The sequence below is a fragment of the Lithobates pipiens genome, unplaced genomic scaffold, assembly GCF_037356315.1.
Source record: "Lithobates pipiens isolate NorthernLeopardFrog02 unplaced genomic scaffold, aLitPip1_a1.2 Scaffold_18, whole genome shotgun sequence".
NCBI lineage: Eukaryota > Metazoa > Chordata > Amphibia > Anura > Ranidae > Lithobates > Lithobates pipiens.
Genome location: NW_027507758.1, coordinates 354,906,831 through 354,927,232, shown reverse-complemented (window position 1 = coordinate 354,927,232; position 20,402 = coordinate 354,906,831). Strand labels below are relative to the sequence as shown.

At 45.6% G+C, this 20,402-nt stretch overlaps 1 protein-coding gene across 1 annotated transcript in view; it reads left to right on the top strand.

Annotated features, from left to right (window-relative positions):
* LOC143986721 (IgGFc-binding protein-like) overlaps window positions 1–20,402 on the top strand; it is a 284,689-nt gene that overhangs the window by 140,791 nt on the left and 123,496 nt on the right. Inside the window, exons 21-23 of the mRNA XM_077485126.1 lie at window positions 11,651–12,252; window positions 12,345–12,906; window positions 14,367–14,566. Of these exons, the coding sequence (XP_077341252.1) occupies window positions 11,651–12,252; window positions 12,345–12,906; window positions 14,367–14,566 (1,364 nt within the window). The remainder of the gene's footprint in view (window positions 1–11,650; window positions 12,253–12,344; window positions 12,907–14,366; window positions 14,567–20,402) is intronic.

Here is a 20,402-nt window from a genome sequence, read left to right as displayed (position 1 = left end):
CACCCCAGTGCCGCCCATCAGTGCCCAGCAGTTCCGCCCATCAGTGCCCAGCAGTGCCGCCCATCAGTGCCCAGCAGTGCCACCTATCAGAGCCACCTATCAGTGCCACCTATCAGTGCCCATCAGTCCCATCTATCAGTGGTACCTATCAGTGCCCATCCGTGCCACCCATCCGTGCCACTTATCCGTGCCACCCATCCGTGCCATCTTATCTGTGCCCATCTTTGCCTATCAGTGCCGCCTTACCTGTGCCCAACGGTACCGCCTTATCTGTGCCTATTAGTGCCGCCTTAACTATGCCTATCAGTGCCCACCAGTGCAGCCTATCAGTGCCCACCAATGCAGCCTACCAGTGCCCACCAATGCAGCCCATCAGTGCCCACCAATGCAGCCTATCAGTGCCTCCTAATCAGCGCACTTCAATGAAGGAGAAAAATGACCCGTTTGCAAAATTTTATAACAAACTATTAAAACATGATTTTTTTTTTTGCATCTTTTTTTGTTTGTTTACCAAAAAATAAAACTCCGAGCTGTAACTAAATACCACCAAAAGAAAGCTCTATTTGTGGGAAAAAAATGATAAAAATTTCATTTGGGTACAGTGTTGTATGACCGCGCAATTGTCATTCAAAGTGCATCAGCGCTGAAAGCTGAAAATTGGTCTGGGACTGAGGGTGGTTTAAGTGCCCAGTAAGCAAGTGGTTAAGCAAAATCAGCACCACAGTTAACCAGATCAAAACAATTGGTCCACCGATCATGATCTTGCTTGTTCGTACTGTGTATGACAAAAGGATTTATTCATTAGTGCAAAACGGATTAACAACCAAATTAACCACTTTAGGACCGGCACACGACGATGTACATCCATTTTTTGAAGAGGGATATCTCGGTAACGGCAGCAGCTGCTGCCACAACCGAGATATCCATCTCTTCAGGCGCTGGTCGTATTTACAATAATGGTGGTCTCTGCGGCGGGTTCGCAGCGAGATCACCGTTATCGGCAGTGGGAGAGGTGCCACCTCCCACCCGCCGCTCTCCCGCTCCCTCCGCCGCTTACCGGAGCCATCGGTAGTGGCGGAGGCGATCAGGTCCTTTTCTGTGCTGGGTATGGAGACGAGTGAGGCTAAGATGGCCCCCACTCGTCTCTATACCATACGAGGGCGGAAGCAACGTCAAAATGTCACTTCCGCCCATACCTCGTAAAGGCACATTTTTTCAATGTAATTTTTTCAAATTAAATTTTTTTGCATTTAAGTCCAAATATGAGATATGAGGAATTTTTTAGCCCAGATCTCATATTTAAGAGGACCTGTCATGCTTTTTTCTATTACAAGTGATGTTTACATTAAAAAACAGTGTAAAAATAAATAAAATCAAGTAAGGGTCGGTTCACACAGGGGCAACACGACTTTACACACGACTTTTGGAGGCAACTTGGACATGACTTGAACACGACCTGGGGTGACTTAAAGTCGTGTTGTAAGTCGCCCGACTTTTGCCGTGGCCAATCAGAGAATGAGCTCTCAAGGGGGAACTCCACGCCAAATAAAAAAAAAAAAATGGCATGGGTTCCCCCTCCGAGAGAATACCAGGCCCTTAGGTCCGGTATGGATTTTAAGGGGAACCCCCTACACCAAAAAAACGGCGTGGGGTCCCCCTAGATCCATACCAAACCCTTATACGAGCACGCTACCTGGCCTGCCAGGAAAGGGGGTGGGGATGAGCAGGCGCCCCCACCTGAGCCGTACCAGGCCTTATCAGAATCCGGGTGCCCCCTTTAATAAGGGGGCCCCCGGATACCGGCCCCCCACCCTATGTGAATAAGTATGGGGTAAAATGTACCCCTACCCATTCACCTGTGAAAAAAAGTAAAAAAAAAACATAACACACAAGGGTTAAAATAGTTTATTGCACAGCTCCGGGGGTCTTCTTCCGTATTCGGGGTCTTCTCGCCGGACTCCTCCACTATCTTCTGCTAGCTCTTTTACTAGCGGAGGAGCCCAGCTTTCTTCTTCGCCGCTGCCGCCCTCTTCTTCCAACTTCGGGGGTCTTGTCCCCCTCTTTGGTTCTTCTTGCCGGGCACCTCGCCTTCTTCTAGCTCTTTTACAAGCGGTGGTCCGGTCTTCTGTTGCCGTCTTCTGTTCTTCTCTTCTTCTCTTCTTCTCTTCAGGAGATGTTGCCTCGTCGCTGTCTCTGGTCACTATGACAGGACACGCGGTGTGCGGCGACTTATATAGGGACATCACCGGATGATGTCCCCGCCCATTATGATGTCACTGTTCCTGGAGCTGTGCAATAAACTATTTTAATCCTTGTGTGTTGTGTTTTTTTTTTAACTTTTTTTCACAGGTGAATGGGTAGGGGTACATTGTACCCCATACTCATTCACATAGGGTGGGGGGCCAGTATTATTAAAGGGGGCTCCTGGATTCCGATAAGCCCCCCGCCCGCAGACCCCGACAATCAGCGGCCAGGGTTGTCAGGAAGAGGCCCTTGTCCTCATCAACATGGGAACAAGGTGCTTTGGGGTGGGGGGGCCCCGTGGCCCCCCTTCCCCAAGGCACCCCCCCATGTTGAGGGCACACGGCCTGGTATGGCTCAGGAGGGGGGGCGCTTGCTCATCCCCACCCCCTTTCCTGGCCGGCCGGGGTAGCGTGCTCGGATAAGTGTTTGGTATGGATCTGGGGGGGACACCATGCCGTTTTTCGGCGTAGGGGGTTTCCCTTAAAATCCATACCAGACCTAAGGGCCTGGTATGCTCTCAGAGGGGGAACCCACACCAATTTTTTTTTAATAAATTTAGCGTGGAGTTGCCTCTCGAGAGCTGATAATTCTGTCAGAGTCGCCTCCGTATAGACGGAGATCCGACTTGGAGGCAACTTCCATTGAAATCAATGGGTACCAGTCGCCTACAAGTCGGATACAAGTAGTACAGGAACCTTTTCTGAAGTTGGAGCGACTTCAGTAGTGTGCATTAAGACGGCTCTCATTCACTTACATTGATTTTTACATGTAGCGCGACTTGAGACGACTAGGGGCGACCTGAAGTCGGATCTGAGTTGCCCCTGTGTGAACGGACCCTAAAATAAATAAGATTTTTTTTTTAAAACACCCCGTCCCAACGAGCCTGCGCACAGAGGCGAACGCATACTTGAGTAGCACATATGAAAACAGTAGTCAAACCACACATGTAAGGTATAGCCGCGATCGGTAGAGCAAGAAAAATAATACTAGCCATAGACCTCCTCTGTAATGCAAAACATGCAACCTGTAGATTTTTTTTAAATTTCGCTTATGGAGATTTTTGAGGGTAAAAGTTTGACGCCATTGCACGAGCGGACGCAATTTTGAAGCGTGACATGTTGGGTATCAATTTACTCGGCGTAACATTATCTTTCAAAGTATAAAAAAAATGGGGCTAATTTTACTGTTGTATTATTTTTTTATTCAAAAAAGTGATTTTTTTTCCAAAAAAAGTGCGCTTGTAAGACCGCTGCGCAAATACGGTGTGAAAAAAGTATTGCAATGACCACCATTTCATTCTCTAGGGTGTTAGAAAAAAAAACAATATATAATGTTTGGGGGTTCTAAGTAATTTTCTAGCAAAAAAACTGTTTTAAACATGTAAACACCGAGTCTGAAAAAAGAGGCCTGGTCCTTAAGTGGTTAATAGTGCTAACCCGAAAGTGATCATGATGTATAATTCTGTGCATTAAGCATAATCAACATCATAGTTATCCAGATCAATACAATCGGTCCACCGATCATGATGTTGCTTGATTGCACTTTGTATGGCAAAACGCCATTGCAAAATGGATTAACAGCCAAATTAATAGTGGGGGTTCAGAATCCTCCTTAGTTACGTTTAGCTGGAATGGATTCCTCCCATGACACCATGGGCACATTCTGTATTCCACAGCCATTCTTTTCCTGCTTTGCCCATCATGGGTCAAAGCCTGGTGACAGTTCGCTGCAAAATGAACCAGGAACATTAGGATCTATGGCACATCTCCACCTTTAGGTGCTCTGATGGATACCGACTGTCACTTAGACCCTATACCTTGGGTGAGCCTGTATCACCTATCAGGGGAACCATAAAGGCTGCCTTTTGTTTGCAGTAGCAATTAATCAAATCCAAAGCCAATTACACCCTGCCTGTGCAAGCTGACACATAGACGTTCTGTAAACTCATACCTTTCTATAATGGACATAATATATATGGTATATTTGAATGTACAGACAGAAAGCAAATTGGTAACAGCTGGACTTGCATGCACACATTAAAAGAAATTCCTTAAAATGACAATAGAATTGATAGACTCTTTCTCTGTTATTTCTATTCAAAAGGAAAGTACAAGCTGTTGTGTCAACACGTCTAAGCCCTTGTACACACGGTCGGACATTCCGACAACCAAATCCATTGGATTTTGTCCGTCGGATTTTGTCCGAAAACTGTTGCATACACACGGTCGGAATCTCCGACCGTGTGTACAAGGGCTAAGCCTTTTGTTAATTGGTCAGATGAGTAACTTTCATTATTATTATAATTTTTTTTGTATAGCTTGGCTTAATTGTTTTTATCAATAATTGCAAAACAGGTCTTAACCACTTAAAAACTGGGCACTTAAACACCCCTCATGACCAGACCAATTTTTATCTTTCAGTGCTCTCACACTTTGAATGACAATTACTCAGTCATGCAACACTGTACCCAAATGAATTTTTTGTCCTTTTTTTCCCACAAATAGAGCTTTCTTTTGTGGTATTTGATCACCTCTGGGTTTTTTTATTTTTTGCGCTATAAATGAAAAAAGACTGTAAATTTTGAAAAAAATAACTAATTTTTCTTTGTTTCTGTGATAAAATTTTGCAAATTTTTTTTTTTTTCATAAATTTTGGCCACAATTTATACTGCTACATATCTTTGGTAAAAATAACCCAAATTAGTGGATATTATTTGGTCTTTGTGAAAGTTAGAGAGTCTACAAGTTGTGGTGCGAATCATACAAAATTGATCACATCTGATGTACTGGTGGCCTATCTCAATTCTTGTGACCCGAACAAGCCAGAAAAGTACAAATACCCCCCAAATGACCCCTTTTTGAAAAGTAGACATTCCAAGGTATTTAGTAAGAGGCATGGTGAGCTTTTTGGTGTTGTCATTTTTTCCCCACAATTCTTTGCAAAATTAAGATTTATTTTTTTATTTTTATTTTTTTCACAAAATTGTGATTGCAATAGGTTATTTCTCTCACGTGGCATGTGTATACCACCCCAAAATAAATTCTGCTACTCCTCCTGAGTATTATGATACCACATGTGTGGGACTTATCCACAGCCTGGCCACATAGAGAGGCCCAAAATGCAGGGAGCGCCGTCACGTGTTCTAGGAGCATAAATTACACATCTAACTTGTTGATTACCTATTGCACTTTTGAAGGCCCTGGAGCACCAGGACAATGACACGTGACACTGACATGGCACTGATGACAGATGGCACTGATGACAGATGACACTAATGACACGTGACACTGATGTGGCACTGACGACAGATGCCACTAATACGTGGTACTGATGACACGTGACACTGATGACAGATGGCACTGATACGTGGCACTGATGACAGATGGCACTGATACGTGGTACTGATGACAGATGGCACTAATATGTGTCACTGATGACACGTGCCAGTGATATGGTACTGATGACAGATGGCACTATGTGGCACTGATGACACGTGGCACTGATGTGGCACTGATTACAGATGGCACTTATACGTGGCACTGGGGACAGATGGCACTGACAGGTGGCATTGGGGAAAATGGCACTGACAGGTGGCACTAGGGCAAATGGAACTGGGGACAGATGGCACTGAGGACAGATGGCACTGACAGGTGGCACACTGGGGACAGATGGCACTGACAGGTGGCACACTGGGGACAGATGGCACACTGGGGATAGATGGCACACTGGGGACAGATGGCGCACTGGAGATAGATGGCACACTGGGGATAGATGGCACACTGGGGATAGATGGAACACTGGGGACAGATGTCTTACGGCTGCTGCAGCTGTTCATCTCTCCCTCCTCACACGCTGTCTGTGTGAGGAGGGAGAGCCGGCAATGAGAGATGATCTCATATGTTTACATATGAGATCATCACTCATTGGGCACGCCGATCGCACTGTAAACGGCCGCTGTGATTGGCCGCTTACAGCGATCTGTGACTGGCTGTGTCTGGGGGACATGTCCAGCACAGAACTTCTACGATGCGCGCTCGCGAGAGAAGTAAACAGAAGGCTGTCCAGGGACGGCCTCCCGCCACTTGGCGTCCACTCTGCAGCCGTCTTTCGGCTATAAAGTGGACGCCTAGTGGTTAAGCGGCCCATACATTAGTTATTTATTATCACTGAACCAGTGGATGTTAACAAAAATAAATGGCCCTATTCCCCCAGCCACACACTCAATATGGATAGAGGAATCACTCCCACTGAGACATTGTATTATGACAGTGGGGAGACTTCCCTTTCATTAGATTACAAAGATCAGCACTGGCAGCTATAGCCAGTGGCGCTGATCATGTGTAAACTTTCCAACAAATTGGTTGTACAGTTGATCAATAGATCTACTTATGTACAATCAGCCTGCCCATGCATGGATCAAAACATGGCAGGCCCAGGCTAAACAGGCTGAGCTTCAATCCATGTCTATCCACCTTTAGACATTTCAGAGTAAAACCTGTATATTGTTTAACAAAATGCTCAGCGGATCAACAAGATAGAAAGTGTTTGGTCAACCAATAAGCTTTCTCTACATCCTAGTAAATACATTTAAAAAAATGGTATATTAATGGAAGATTTATTTGTATTTGTATTTCTAAGAAAGAGGATGATGGAAGGCGTGGCTTAAGGTATAGAGTATTTGGATGCCCTTGCCTGAAAGACACACAGGTGCATATATATATATATATATATATATATATATATCAAAAATTCATTTTTGATTTTGTATTTTATATATACACTGCAGGATGTGTAATCTGTTGCTTGAGATCTAATAAACTCTTTTCTTTGGAAAATGGACTGAACTTGCTTGTAGAGTCCTACTCGGCTCACGCAGATATAATGCGGCACAATGGCTCTCCTGGGCAAAACCCTGTATGGGTATGCCTTTCTCTTTAGAAGCTGCCAGAGGGCATGCGCGCATCTGTGTGTCCAAAAGGCGCGACCAGTGCCGACCACATGCAATCGGTGGCCATGTGCGATCGCGTGCATGAGAGCCAGCTCAGGGATTTGTATGTCTGTCAGGGGAGAGGAGACATAGATCGTTGTTCCTACTTAGTAGGAAAAAAATATATCTACTCCTCCAGTCAGTCCTATCCCCATACAGTTAGAAAACACTGAGGGAACACACATTTAACCCTTTGATCGCCCCCTAGTGTTAACCCCTTCCCTACCAGTGACATTTATACAGTAATCAGTGCATATTTATAGCACTGATCGCTGTATAAATGGCAATGGTCCCAAAAATGTGTCAAAAGTGTCCTACCTGTCTATCGAAATGTCGTAGTACCAACAAAAATCACAGATCACCTCCATTACTAGTATAAAAAAAAATGCCATAAATCTTTCCCATAGTTTATAGACGTTATACAAACCAATCAATATATGCGTATTGCGTTTTTTTTTACCAAAAATATGTAGAATAATAGTGATGGATGAACTTCCGACGGGACGTTTCGCAAACACGAACGTGGCCAAAAGTTGAATTTAATGGCATGCGAACCTTAAAAACCTCCAGGTCATATTTTCAGCTACAAAATACTTACTAGCTGCGCACACATAGTCCCACGACATGGACACTGACATAACAAAAGTATTAAGTGAATCTGGGATCGACAACGACAAGCATTCTTTTTTTTATATGTGAAATTTTGACAATTCAGGAGCGCATGAGGGCCATGGAGGAGAGGCAAGGTCAGGCCAGGCTATGAAGGGGTTGCAGGAGATGATCAGTGTCACAGTCAGGGCAGCCCTTACCCCCACCTATGCAGGGCTCCACTGCGGTGGTCCAGAGGTGCCAGTCCAGTGCTGATCCTCAGCCATGGTGCTGGCACTGCCTGTTGATTGGCTTCTATGCTGCTATCTCCCTCACTGTCTGAAACCAGCACCACGATAGAGACTGAGCACTGACACCAGCACTGTGATAGAGAGCACTGACACCAGCACCGTCATAGAGAGCACTGACACCAGCACCGTGATAGAGAGCACTGACACCAGCACCGTGATAGGGAGCACTGACACCAGCACCATGATAGAGAGCACTGACACCAGCACCGTGATAGAGAGCACTGACACCAGCACCATGATAGAGAACACTGACACCAGCACCATGATAGAGAGCACTGACACCAGCACCATGATAGAGAGCACTGAGACCACACCAGCACCGAGATAGAGAGCACTGACACCACACCAGCACAGAGATAGAGAGAGAGCACTGACACCAGCACAGAGATAGAGAGAGAGCACTGACACCAGCACCATGATAGAGAGCACTGACACCACACCAGCACCGTGATAGAGAGCACTGACACCACACCAGCACCGAGATAGAGAGCACTGACACCAGCACTGATACCAGCAACACTTTGCGGGACCCAAAAATATGACACTGCTCAACCTCTTCAAACAGGAGGGTACGGGCATGTATTACAGCCCTATATACTGTACACCTATACCAGTCCTTAAAAGGACCTTTGTGGACCTAGTAGCTTGTGATTTGCAGACTGTCCCTGCTCCAAACACCAAACTGTCCCTCAGTCCCTACACTGATAAAAGACAGCTGCAGAATCGGTCAGCACTCAGCAGCACAGCAGTCAGCAGTGCACCATAATATACTCTCTATATTTGAAAGAAAGTATATTATAAGTGTATTACAACCCTATATACTGTACACCTATACCAGTCCTTAAAAGGACTTTTGTGGACCTAATAGTAATAGCTAATTAGCTAGCTAGTGATTAGACTGACCGTCCCTGCTCCACACAGTGTCCTTTCCCTACACTGACAAAAGACAGAATGTAAAATGGCCGCCAGATCAGGTCTATTTATAAGGTAGGGGGTATGTCCAATTGTCCATGTGCTGAAATGTCTCAATTGGCTGTCCTGTACCCCATGATGGATGTGTCATGGGTCAAAGTTCTTCACAATGTAAACGAATATGGCTGCCGCGAACAGCGCCAGAAGTCCGCCAGTTTGGCGAATCGTGAATGAGCAAAGTTCACCGCGAACCGACCGCCGGGCGAAGCGCAAGGCCATCGCTATAGAAGAATATATATTGGCCTAAACTGATGAAGATTTTTTTTAAAACATTTCGGGGATATACATTATAACAAAAAATAAAAAATGTTTTTTTATTTTTCAAATTGTCGCTTTTTTTGTTTATAGCGCAACAAATAAAAACAGCAGAGGTGATCAAATACCAGAAAAAGAAAGCTCTATTTGTGGGAAAAAAGGATGCAAATTTTGTTTGGGTACAGCATTGCATGACTACACAATTGACAGTTAAAGCGACGCAATGCCAAATTGTAAAAAGTGCTCTGGTCGGGAAGGGGGTTAAATCTTCCTGGGCTGAAGTTGCTACAAGAAAGTTCTCCTTTTCCTTTAAATCAGGGTTCTTCAAACTTTCTAAACCAAGGGGCAGTTTACTGTCCTTCAGACTTTAGGAGGGCCAGACTGTGGCCAGTGGGAGTATAAAATGTCTTGACATGAATGGGAAAAAATAATGCCCCATTGTTTTGGTTTAATGAGAGTAATTACACCCCATTATTGGTGCAAATGGGAGGGATTGTGCCCCATTGTTTATGTGTTTGGGCCCTATCATTTATGTCATTGGGCCCCATCGATGGTGTCATTGAGAGGAATTGTGCCTCGTTGTTGGTGTCAGTTGGAGGAATTTAGCCCCATCATTAGTGTCTTTGGGCCCCATTCTTGGTTTCATTGGGAGTAATTATGCCCCATTGTTGGTATCGATAGATGAAATAATGCCCCAAGAGCCAGATAAAGGCAAGCATAGGGCCACATCTGGCCCCCGGGCCACAGTTTGGAGACTCCTGCTCTAAATGATATATATTAGTAATTGACAACACAACACTTTCCAGGCTGTAAGGTGTTTTATTTTTTATTTTTTTGCATTAGTGCATGGTCTCCATGGTAGTGCCCAGATTCCCATGCCTTTTTTACAGCATCTGTTTGCCTATTAACCATGAAAATTGGCAGCACTTTAATGAGATTTGCTGCAATGTTAAGGTTCCCCGAAAAAAAGTTTAGATTCACCAAAGCTTTGGAGAACTGTTCCCATGCAGATCCACCACTATTTAAAAACATAATTTGATTACTACATGGCTGATTATTTTAGTATTAAATAAATAAAACATGTGAAGGTAGTATGAGCATTATTCTCAGTTGTTTCTGCACGTTCTGCAGATTGTAGAGCTCTTAGCTCCCGACCCACTTCCCAGAGCTCAGCTGTGGTACTTAATTTTTAAGAGCAGAGTCTAATCTTGAGTTTGCCAAAGATAACTGTGAAGGGTTATGGTGGGAAGTCACCACCAACACCCAATGCCAATTTTTTTTTTATTTCCATCCAAAGTCTGCCAAAGAGACACCAGAATTTATCAAAAAAATGTTTACAAAACAGCAAACAGCTTTCTCTGCATCCTCGTAAATGAAAAAAAGTGGTATATTATGCAAGATTTCATTGCTAAAAAAGAGAATGTTGTAAAGAATGGCCTAAGGTATAGAGCATTTGGATGCCCTTACCTAAAATGCAAACAGGTGCATATTTTGATTAAACATACAGTATATACTGGACGTGAGGAGAGTCCATATTCTTGATAAAATAGGAACAGAAGAACTTGGTATTGTGGAGAGGATTCTTAGGGCTTTTGTTTATTGTATTACTTTTTATATATCATGCTGGATGTGTCATCTGTTGCTGGGATCCAATTGACTATTCGCTATGGAAAAGGGCTGAGGTTGCATTGAAATTACTTGATGAATTTGAGTTCTACACCTGCACTCCTTTTACTCTCAATGATATATATTATCTACTGTTCGTAATTGACACCAAGACACTTTCCAGGCTGTATGGTAATTCGTTTTTTTATTTTTTTGCATTGGCGCATGGTCCCCATGGTAGTGCCCAGATTCCCATTCCTTTTTTATAGCATCAGTTTGCCTAGTAGCCATATAAATTGGCAGAATTGAATAAAAGATTCACTCCATCACTATAATGATATTTTCCTCAAAGTTCAGGTTCCCCGAGCTGTGAACAAGATCCATCAAAGCTTTGATAGAACCAATGCCAGACAGATTGGTCCACCACTATTTTTAAACATAAGTTGATTACTACATGGATGATTATTTTAATAAATAATTAAAACGTGTGAAGACATTATGAGCTTTATTATCAGTGTTCCCGTATGTCTACTCAATAGTGAATATGGAAGCTTTTATAATGTTAATAACTCTCATATTTTTAAGTACTTTTTCCACATGTACATTAATTACAAAGTAACATAAGTTCCAATCCAATTTGAAATGTTCTTCTAATTCGTTTCTTGTTCACCATTATGTTTTTATACAGCGCTGAAGTGTCCACTAAACAGCCATTATGAGTCCTGTGGAACAGCCTGTCCATCTACTTGTGTCAGTCCAGAATCACCAGAAAACTGTCATCTCCCCTGTACAGAATCCTGTGTCTGCGATCCTGGTTATGTCCTGTATGATAAGAGATGTGTCCCAAGCCACCAGTGTGGATGCTGGGATAATGACAAGCACTATCCTGTAGGCTCAGAGTTCTGGACTGATGATACATGCTCCAAAAAATGCAGCTGTCCCTCTGCTGGAAGCAGTTTAATTTGCAACTCTGCTTCATGTCCACCTAAAAAATACTGCGGTATAACAAACGGAGTTCCTGGATGCTTTGATCTCACATTTGGTAACTGTTTAACTTGGGGGGATCCTCATTATGTCACCTTTGATAAGGAAGTTCATGATTTTATGGGGATATGCACATACACTCTTTCCAAGCTTTGTACCAATGCTACGTCTCTACAATATTTTAACATTGAAGCAAAAAATGAGCACCGTTACGGGATTTCAACTGTTTCATTAATACAGAAAGTTATGGTGGATGTCTATGACCATACAATAACCATTGTTAAAGACAATCCTAGTCGTGTTCTGGTAGGTTTCTTGTAACATTCTAAAATGTAAGTTTCAATTCTAAAGTTGCATTTAGCTGCATTAAATGTAACATGTACTTTTATTATTAATAGGTGGATGGTATCTGGACAAATCTTCCAGTCATCTTGGTCAATGGATCTCTAACAGTGAAGCAAAGTGGTCGATATGTTATTGTGGAGACAGATTTCCATCTCACAGTGTCTTATGACACTGACCATACAGTGGACGTGAATGTCCCAACTAATTATTTCAACCAAACCTGTGGAATGTGTGGCAACTTTAATGGCATGCAGCAGGATGACTATTTGATGCCCAATGGACAGCTAGCTCAGAACACAAATCAGTTGGGAGACAGCTGGAAGGTAGAAGATGATGATCCATTATGTAACACAATTGTTCCTACACCTCCACTACCATGTCCACCAGAGACAGAGGAACTCTATTCAAACAATCAGTTCTGTGGTTTGTTAATCATGAAAGATGGTCCTTTCAAGGCTTGTCACTCAGTAATCAACCCAAATCGCTTCTTTGACAGCTGTATTTTTGACCTGTGTGCACTTGGTGCTGGCAGTTTATGTAACGCATTGGAAGCTTATGCTGATGCCTGTCTAAGAGTAGGAGTCACCCTTGCCTGGAGAAACTCTACATTCTGTCGTAAGTACTGGATTGTGGAAATCTTGTGCATCTTGGTTTAAAAGAAAAGGCACAATCACCTATGTTAATTTTATGGGGGACTTGCATACACATTAAATCTGTAGATGTTAAACAGAGAGCAATGATATTGTTCATGCAGATCTTCAACCATTTTACATTGTAACTTAGTTAAGGTGACCCTACCAGGGGATCAACAGACATAGGCACTAGCCTATAAAAAATATTGCTTTATACATACCTGTCCATCTGTTTATTTGATTAACCTTTACCCTGAAGGAGAGCTTCCAGGTGGGTCAAATAGCATTATTCTTACTAGCTATTGAAGCTCCTCCTATCCCCTAATACCTGATGGTTTTCCCGATGGAATTCCAATGGAATTCGGCTCAAGCTGTCTTGCCTACACATGGTCGCATCAAATTCCAATCATTTAAAACTCGGTGATGTACAACACGTACGACGAGACTAGAAAAAGGAATTTCAATAGCCAGTAGCCAATAGCTTCTGTCTCATAGTTGAATCTGAGCATGCGTGATTTTTGGTGTGTCGGAATTGCATACACATGATCGGAATTACCAATTGAGAACATGCTATCAATTTTTGGCTGGCGGAAATTCGGACAGCTAAATTCCGATGGAGCATACACACTGACGCATTTTCCGATGAAAAGCTCTCACCTGTCTTTTTCTGGCCGGAATTCCTATCGTGTGTATGCGGCATTAGACCCCTTTCACACCAAGTGCGTTTTTAAGGCGCTATAGCGTTTAAAAATAGCGCCTGCAATTCACCCTCAAACAGCTGCTCCATTATCTCCAGTGTGAAAGGCGTCAGAAAAGTCCTGCCAGCAGCTTCTTTGGAGCGTTGTTTTTACCGCTCCTCCACCTCTGCTCCCCATTGAAATCAATGGGGCAGCGTGGCTATACCGCCAGAAAAATGCCGCTATTGTTTTGCGGGTGGATTTAACCCTTTCTCGGCCGCTAGCAGGGGTTAAAAGCACCCCGCTAGTGGCCGAAATGCTCTGAAAATCTGACAGTAAAACGCTGCTAAAAATAGCTGAATTTTACCGCCTACGCTATAAGTGGCACAGTGTGAAAGGGGTCTTACATGGGGAAAACATACAGCAGATCTACCCAGACAAAAATATTTTTAAAATGGAGAGGGGAATGAGTGTAGATTCAATAAGCCATTTGGTGTTTTTCTATGGTCCATCTTCTATGAATCTTCTAATAGTTTTCCCAAACAATAAGCACAATATACTTATCCAAATGTATTTGACAACTCCTATTACTGCTTGCATAACTTTCTGTGTCATCAGGCTGCACTAGATTCTTCTAGTCCTCCAAGTAGTTCCACGGTGTGCCATGGCTGTAATTATGACCTATGATCAGATAAGCCTTCTCTTTAACCTTTTTTTTGCTATTACTATATGATGTAGTTAACTGTTATCTGTCCTTGTTATTTAGCAATCCCATGTCCTGCCAACAGTCACTACAATCCTTGTACTAGTGCTTGCCCAGCCACATGCCAGGACCAGAGTGCCCAGAGTGACTGCAATAAGCCTTGTACTGATGCTTGTGAATGTGACAATGGATTTGTACTCAGTGGACACACTTGTGTTTCTGTCAGTGAATGTGGATGTTTTTATGATGGCAAATACTATCAGGTAATTAATGACATGTCATTTTATCAATGGTTATCATTTGATTTTTTTTTTATATGTAGTCTAAATCAGTGGTCATCAATCCTATCATCAGGGCCCCCTGGCCTGTTAGTCGGCCCTGAGGACAGGGTGGATGACCACAGGTCTAAATAGAAAATCAAAACACATTTTTTCTGTATTTGTGACATTCTCATTATAGTGGTACCCCGTAGGGACTCCTGAGAATTGTGGTTTCTCTTTTACCCTGCCCAGCCCTGCAGTCATTCTCAGGCACTCCGAGACATAAAGCAGTCAGTGAACTTTGTTTTTTGTTTTTTTATTGAGGGGTATAACTTGGATGGGGATGGGGACTATGGGATCCCCAGCATGGATCAATAGAAACAGCAATTGGTTTTGTTACAACTATGTAAACCAGAGGCGTAACTAGAACCTTCAGGGCCCTGGTGCAAGAAATCATGGAGGGCCCCTCTGACCTCCGGCCAGGGTCCTTTCCACTGATCCCGGGGGCAGCAGGACCTGGATAGGATGGGGAACAAATCCCCTCCATTTTTCCACCTGCAGCCACTGAGGGAGAGAAGGAGAAGCAGACTTTTAGTGGCTGCAGGAGAAAAATGAAGGGGATTTCTTCCTCTAAATGCCCCCCTATCCAGGGGTTCAGGGGCAACATGTGCGCTATTGCAATTGTGCCTCTGGGATGAGTGGCAGCGGTGGGGGATGGGATCAGTGGTGGTCAGGGAGGGATAGGATCAGTGGCATTGGTGGTGGTGGTGGTTTGGGATGGTATGAGTGGCAGCAGTGAGGAAGAGATTGGATCAGTGGCAGTGGGGGGGGGGGGGGGGTGGGATCAGTGGCAGCACTGGTGGTTGGGTGGGGATGGGATCAGTGGCAGCGGTGGTGGTGGGGGGTGGGATGATTGCCAGCTGTGAGGGGGGATTGGATCAATGGCAAGGGTTGTGGTTGGGGGTGGGATCAGTGGTAGGGGGATTGAATGGGATGAGTGGCAGAGGTGGTGGGGGGAATGAGATTAGTGGCAAGGGTGATGGTTGGAGGGGGATGGGATAAGTGGCAGCAGTGGGGGGCATTGGATGAAATGAGCGGCAGCAGAGGTTGGAGGATGGTATCCATGGCAAGGCTGGTAGTTGGGGGGTGGGATGAGATGAGTGGTGGGGAGGGGAATGGTATCAGTGGCAGTAGTGGTCATGGTGGGGTGGGTCAGTGGCAGCAGTGGTGTGGGGGTTTCAGTGGTGGTGGTGTGGGGGTATCAGTGGCAGTGGTGGTGGTGTGGGGGGTATCAGTGGCAGTAGCGGTGGTGGTGGTGAGGGGGGTATCAGTGGCAGTAGTGGTGGTGTGAGGGAGTATCAGTGGCAGTAGTGGTTGTGTGGGGGGTGTATCAGTGGCAGTAGTGGTAGTGTGGGGGGTGTATCAGTGGCAGTAGTGGTGGTGTGGGGGGTGTATCAGTGGCAGTAGTGGTGGTGTGGAAGAGTATCAGTGGCAATAGTGGTGGTGTGGAGGAGTTTCAGTGGCGGTGGTGTGGGGAGTATCAGTGGCAGTGGCGGTGGCGAAGGGGGGTATCAGGGGCAGTAGTAATGGTGTGGAAGAGTATCAGTGGAAATAGTGGTGGTGTGGAGGAGTATCAGTGGCGGTGGTGTGGGGAGTATCAATGGCAGTGGTGGTGGTGAGGGGGGGTATCAGGGGCAGTAGTAATGGTGTGGAAGAGTATCAGTGGAAATAGTGTTGGTGTGGAGGAGTATCAGTGGCGGTGGTGTGGGGAGTATCAATGGCAGTAGTGGTGGTGTGGAGGTATCAGTGGCAGTAGTGGTGGTGTGGAGGTATCAGTGGCAGTAGTGGTGGTGTGGAGGTATCAGTGGCAGTAGTGGGGGTGGTGGTGTATCAGTGGCAGTAGTGGTGGTGTGGGGGGTATCAGTGGCAATAGTGGTGGTGGTGAGGGGGGGTATCAGTGGCAGTAGTGGTGGTGTGGGGGGTATCAGTGGCAGTAGTGGTGGTGTGGGGGGTATCAGTGGCAGTAGTGGTGGTGAGGGGGGTATCAGTGGCAGTAGTGGTGGTGAGGGGGGTATCAGTGGCAGTAGTGGTGGTGAGGGGGGTATCAGTGGCAGAAGTGGTGGTGAGGGGGGTATCAGTGGCAGTAGTGGTGGTGTGGAGGGTATCAGTGGCAGTAGTGGTGGTGTGGGGGGTATCAGTGGCAGTAGTGGTGGTGTGGGGGGTATCAGTGGCAGTAGTGGTGGTGTGGGGGGTATCAGTGGCAGTAGTGGTGGTGAGGGGGGTATCAGTGGCAGTAGTGGTGGTGTGGGGGGTATCAGTGGCAGTAGTGGTGGTGTGGGGGGTATCAGTGGCAGTAGTGGTGGTGAGGGGGGTATCAGTGGCAGTAGTGGTGGTGAGGGGGGTATCAGTGGCAGTAGTGGTGGTGTGGAGGGTATCAGTGGCAGTGGTGGTGGTGTGGGGGTATCAGTGCAGTGGTGGTGGTGTGGGGGTATCAGTGCAGTGGTGGTGGCGTGTGTGGGGAATCAGTGGCAGTGTTGATATTGAGAGATGGTGCTACTCACTTCCAGATAACTGGGTTCCCCCTCCTTCCTGTGAGTACGCTAGAGTGCAGGCAGAGTCTGAGAAGATGGGCGGGGACTGTGCCCATGAGTGCACTGCAGGCGGAGCCGGAGAAGATAGGCGGGGACTGTGCCCGTGAGTGCACTGCAGGCGGAGCCGGAGAAGATGGGCGGGGACTGTGCCTGTGAGCGCACTGCAGGCGGAGCCGGAGAAGATGGGCGGGGACTGTGCCCGTGAGTGCACTGCAGGTGAAGACGGAGAAGATGGGCGGGGACTGTGCCCGTGAGTGCACTGCAGGCGGAGCCAGAGAAGATGGGCAGTTACTGTGCCGTGAGTGCACTGCTGGTGGAGACAGAGAAGATGGATGGGTCCGTGAATGCGGGAGGAGAGGATGGGTGGAGCAGCTGGAGAGAATGGGCGGAGCAGACGGAGAGGGTGGGCGGAGCAGACGCAGACTCCCCGTAAATGACCAGTACTATATCTGGGGCAGCGGCGGGCCCCCCTACAGTGGCGGAACTCAAGGGCCCAGTCGCAAATGCGACTGGTGCGACCCTGATAATTCCGCCACTGATGTAAACACCCTGTATATACTCCTTCAGCTTCCTCCTGCACAAACTTGCTTGAAGCTCATTACTCCTCACTCTACCAGCAGATCACTTGCTGCAGACTGTTAATTCTAGTCACCTCCAGCACATCACTTGATTCCCCAGGAACAGCTAGCATTATTTGTTGGTTAGGCCTGACAATGACTCAGCCAGGCCTCAGTACATGCCCTTTGCAGACTGAGACCGTGGGCCCCAATGGTGTAGCAGAAAAGTAATTGTGCTAGCTGCCTACTGTGGCTACTGATCCCAGTTTGTCCTCTTCAGTTCCTGCCAGCCCTCCTGGCTGCAGCTGCCTCTTTCCACTGCCCTTCCACCACAGTCCACACTTCTGATTCTGCACCCATCTCAGACTGCAAGCTCCCAGTCCTCTCAGGCATGCCTCCCCAGTCCTTCTGACTGTGACCTCACTCACTAGCCCTCCTGGCTGTGACCAATTGTCCTCCCTGGAGTCTCTTAGCAGTGCTATCTCCCGCTGTCCTCTCTTTGCTCTCTTTTTTGCCTATGGTCCAGGACCAACGTCACCCCCCAGACCAGGGACCTCCCTCCAACGCCCCAACAGCCTCTGCACCCTCTCACTCCAGCTCCTCCACTCAAAAACTCCTCCCCAGCTGGGCTGACCCAGGGTATTTAAGGAGGCCTGTCCCCTGACAATCCAGGTTGGGGGTTGGTCAGAGCTCCCTAAAACACCACAGGCAGCTCCACCTCTCCTCCTCTCTTTCCAGAACTTTCTAGCAAACTCTAGAAAGAAGAGGGAGGTCTCAGTGATGCTGCTTGTGAGTCACCAGCTGCTACCCTGAGCCTCTCCCAGATCAGATCAAAACAAGCAGACCTGGCTGCCAGCAGGCCTTGCTAAATTTACCTGTCCTGCAAAACTCCTACCTTTAGCCTACCTACCTAGAGGGTGCTACATAACTGATTTTTCATATGCTGACAGCCAATGGGCCTGCACTTATACTTCTCATCTACACCAGTTATGGCAGAAAGCCAATGTGTTTGTTTTTAAATAGAAATGCATATTTCAAAGTTTTAGCAGATTGCCATGATTTAATTATTTTGTTCTTACAAAAAACACATGAATCTTTTATGCATCAACATGCACAAAATTTCTACAATTGGTTAGATTTTTAACAGTTGTCTGGAGTAGCATGTTATTATTCAATTAGTCTTTATTGAGTAATAAAATACTGCAGCATAACAGTAAACAGAGACTAAACTGTCTGAGGTTGTGTTCTGACAGTTAAGTAGCATGTTATTGTTTGTCTTATTGTTTCTGACTGTTTATGCTATGGCAATTTCAGCACCAGTAACTTTAGCACACAAATTGATCTCCATTAAACCACTAAACCTAATTGTGATGCCCTGCCCTGATCTGTCACCAGAGCTTAGAGAAATACTAGGGCTTACAGGTACAGTAGAACATCTGTCACTCAAATGTATTGAAAATCACACTGCACTGAACTGAACAAGAATCACACTGGAAAGTGGACCATGTTCCTGTGCAATCCAGGTGTTAACTGTCTCTTAGTGTTAGAGGAGGACTTGAACTGTTTTTTTGTTTTTGACCCCCTTTGGGGGGTTATCTTTTACTTCCTGTCCATGTGACATCTGTACATCAAACAAGGAGTGCAAGCAAAAGTATTATTTGTTTACTTTTCTTGCACATGATCGGGCATTCTTTGCAAATTAAATAGTCACCACACTGTGAAAGTGATTCTACAGGTTTGTTTTTTTGTTTTTGTTTTTAATAACAAATGTTATACTTACCTGCTCTGTGCAGTTGTTTTACACAGAGCAGCCCCGGTACTTTTTTTCTGGGGTTCCCCACTGGGAGGCACTGGTGCGCAATCCCCCCCGCTCTCTCTTCATGATTGAAAGCAGTGGGAACCAAGGGCTCCTGCCGCTGTGTCTCAGCCAATGAGGAGAGAGAGAGAATCGGGACAGCCGAGGCTCCCATGCACCTCGCTGAAACAGTCATGCTCAGGTGAGTATAAGGGAGGGGCTGGGGGGAGCAACATGCATGAAGATAAAAAACAACCACTTTAAATCTGGTTGTAAACCCTTACAACACACTTTGACCTACAGGTAAGCCTAGATTAAGGCTTACCTGTAGGTCCAAGAAATACCTCCTAAACCTATATGGTCAACGACGGAGCTGCCGCGCGTGTCGGCTCCCGTGCTCATGTGCGGGAGTGACGTCATCGCGGCTTCGCCGAATTACAGCGGCGGAGCTGCGAGACCCCATCGAGAAGATGGATGCGCCGGACTACAAGGGACAGCGGTGACTTCGCTGGCTCCTCTGTCAGGTAAATGACACATAATGGACTACTATATATGCATATTAGTCCATTATGCTTTTCAGGGAATGAAAGAGGAAGTAAACTCATCAGGGTTTACTTCCTCTTTAAGTCAAGGAGAAATTCCCCGGCAAAATAAAAATTCCTTATCAGTTAGCTTAGTTGCTTTTAGTAAATCAACCTCGCTGCATCACAATAAATGGTATATTTCGACAGTTATAAATACTACCATAGCAATAGATTAACAATGTAACAAGCCTGAATCAAATCATAATGACATCATATAAAGAAAAGTCTACGAGAGCAGTAGCAAAGCTGAAGTCATAGGAACTTTGAATTTATACAAATGCATTAACCTTTCATATTAGGACACAACATTTT